The sequence below is a fragment of the Scyliorhinus torazame genome, chromosome 19, assembly GCF_047496885.1.
Source record: "Scyliorhinus torazame isolate Kashiwa2021f chromosome 19, sScyTor2.1, whole genome shotgun sequence".
NCBI lineage: Eukaryota > Metazoa > Chordata > Chondrichthyes > Carcharhiniformes > Scyliorhinidae > Scyliorhinus > Scyliorhinus torazame.
In genome coordinates, this window is record NC_092725.1 from 3,870,188 (window position 1) to 3,872,687 (window position 2,500).

General features: G+C 55.9%; 1 protein-coding gene across 2 annotated transcripts in view; it reads right to left on the reverse strand.

The window, feature by feature from the left end:
• The window catches only part of LOC140395850 (sesquipedalian-1-like), an 11,094-nt gene that overhangs the window by 683 nt on the left and 7,911 nt on the right, over positions 1-2,500 (reverse strand). For both annotated transcript variants that reach the window (XM_072483941.1, XM_072483940.1), the window contains exon 2: positions 1-82. This exon is cut by the window's left edge and continues 683 nt beyond it. In XM_072483941.1, the coding sequence (XP_072340042.1) occupies positions 1-65 (65 nt within the window). In that variant the 5' untranslated portion in view covers positions 66-82. The remainder of the gene's footprint in view (positions 83-2,500) is intronic.

Here is a 2,500-nt window from a genome sequence, read left to right on the forward strand (position 1 = left end):
CCCTGGCGGTCGGCCGGCGCCGGGCCCAGCGCGTAGCGGCTCACTGCCCGCACGTTCAACTTCATCGGCCTCCCGCAGCGACCTGTGGGGGGGGACAGGACAGAGAGAGAGTGAGAGACCGACAGAGAGGGAGAGAGAGAGAGACCGACAGAGAGGGAGAGAGAGAGAGAGAGACCGACAGAGAGGGAGAGAGAGACCAACAGAGAGAGAGAGAGACCAACAGAGAGAGAGAGAGAGAGACCGACAGAGAGAGAGAGAGAGACCGACAGAGAGGGAGAGAGAGAGAGAGAGACCGACAGAGAGGGAGAGAGAGAGAGAGAGACCGACAGAGAGGGAGAGAGAGAGAGACCGACAGAGAGAGAGAGAGAGAGAGACCGACAGAGAGGGAGAGAGAGAGAGAGAGACCGACAGAGAGGGAGAGAGAGACCAACAGAGAGAGAGAGAGACCAACAGAGAGAGAGAGAGAGACCGACAGAGAGAGAGAGAGAGAGAGACCGACAGAGAGGGAGAGAGAGAGAGAGAGACCGACAGAGAGGGAGAGAGAGAGAGACCGACAGAGAGAGAGAGAGAGAGAGACCGACAGAGAGGGAGAGAGAGAGAGAGAGACCGACAGAGAGGGAGAGAGAGACCAACAGAGAGAGAGAGAGACCAACAGAGAGAGAGAGAGACCGACAGAGAGAGAGAGAGAGAGAGACCGACAGAGAGGGAGAGAGAGAGAGACCAACAGAGAGAGAGAAAGACCAACAGAGAGAGAGAGAGAGAGACCGACAGAGAGAGAGAGAGAGACCGACAGAGAGGGAGAGAGAGAGAGAGAGACCGACAGAGAGGGAGAGAGAGAGAGAGAGACCGACAGAGAGGGAGAGAGAGAGAGACCGACAGAGAGAGAGAGAGAGAGAGACCGACAGAGAGGGAGAGAGAGAGAGAGAGACCGACAGAGAGGGAGAGAGAGACCAACAGAGAGAGAGAGAGACCAACAGAGAGAGAGAGAGAGACCGACAGAGAGAGAGAGAGAGAGAGACCGACAGAGAGGGAGAGAGAGAGAGACCAACAGAGAGAGAGAAAGACCAACAGAGAGAGAGAGAGAGAGGGACCGACAGAGAGAGAGAGAGAGAGACCGACAGAGAGGGAGAGAGAGTGAGAGAGAGACCGACAGAGAGAGAGACCAACAGAGAGAGAGGGAGAGACCGACAGAGAGAGAGACCAACAGAGAGAGAGAGGGAGAGACCGACACAGAGAGAGGGAGAGACCGACAGAGAGCGAGAGAGAGACCAACAGAGAGAGAGGAAGGGAGAGAGTGAGAGACCGACAGAGAGAGAGAGTGAGAGAGACCGACAGAGAGAGAGAGAGACCGACAGAGAGAGAGAGAGGGACCGACAGAAGAGAGAGAGAGAGAGAGACCGACAGAGAGAGAGAGAGAGACCGACAGAGAGAGAGAGAGTGAGAGACCAACAGAGAGAGAGAGAGAGACCAACAGAGAGAGAGAGAGAGACCGACAGAGAGCGAGAGGGACCACAGAGAGAGAGAGAGAGAGAGAGAGACCGACAGAGAGAGAGAGAGAGACCGACAGAGAGAGAGAGAGAGAGACCGACAGAGAGAGAGAGAGAGAGAGAGACCGACAGAGAGAGAGAGAGGGACCGTCAGAGAGAGAGAGAGAGAGAGAGAGGGAGAGAGAGGGACCGACAGAGAGAGAGAGAGAGACCAACAGAGAGAGAGAGAGAGAGAGAGAGACCGACAGAGAGAGAGAGAGCGAGAGACCGACAGAGAGAGAGAGAGAGAGAGACCGAGAGAGAGAGAGAGAGGGACCGTCAGAGAGAGAGAGAGAGAGAGGGACCGACAGAGAGAGAGAGAGAGAGACCAACAGAGAGAGAGAGAGAGAGAGAGACCGACAGAGACAGAGAGAGAGAGAGAGGGACCGACAGAGAGAGAGAGAGAGAGGACCGACAGAGAGAGAGAGAGAGAGAGAGAGGGACCGTCAGAGAGAGAGAGAGAGAGAGAGAGAGGGACCGTCAGAGAGAGAGAGAGAGACCAACAGAGAGAGAGAGAGAGAGACCGACAGAGAGAGAGAGAGAGAGAGAGAGAGGGACCGTCAGAGAGAGAGAGAGAGAGAGAGAGAGAGACCGACAGAGAGAGAGAGAGGGACCGTCAGAGAGAGAGAGAGGGACCGACAGGGAGAGAGAGAGAGACCGACAGAGAGAGAGAGAGAGACCAACAGAGAGAGAGAGAGAGAGAGAGAGACCGACAGAGAGGGAGAGAGAGAGAGACCGACAGAGAGGGAGAGAGAGAGAGAGAGAGACCGACAGAGAGAGAGAGAGAGACCAACAGAGACAGAGAGAGAGAGAGAGAGACCGACAGAGAGAGAGAGAGAGAGAGCCCGACAGAGAGGGAGAGAGGGACCGACAGAGAGGGAGAGAGAGACCGGCAGAGAGAGAGAGAGAGAGAGAGAGGGACCGTCAGAGAGAGAGAGAGAGAGAGGGACCGACAGAGAGGGAGAGAGAGACCG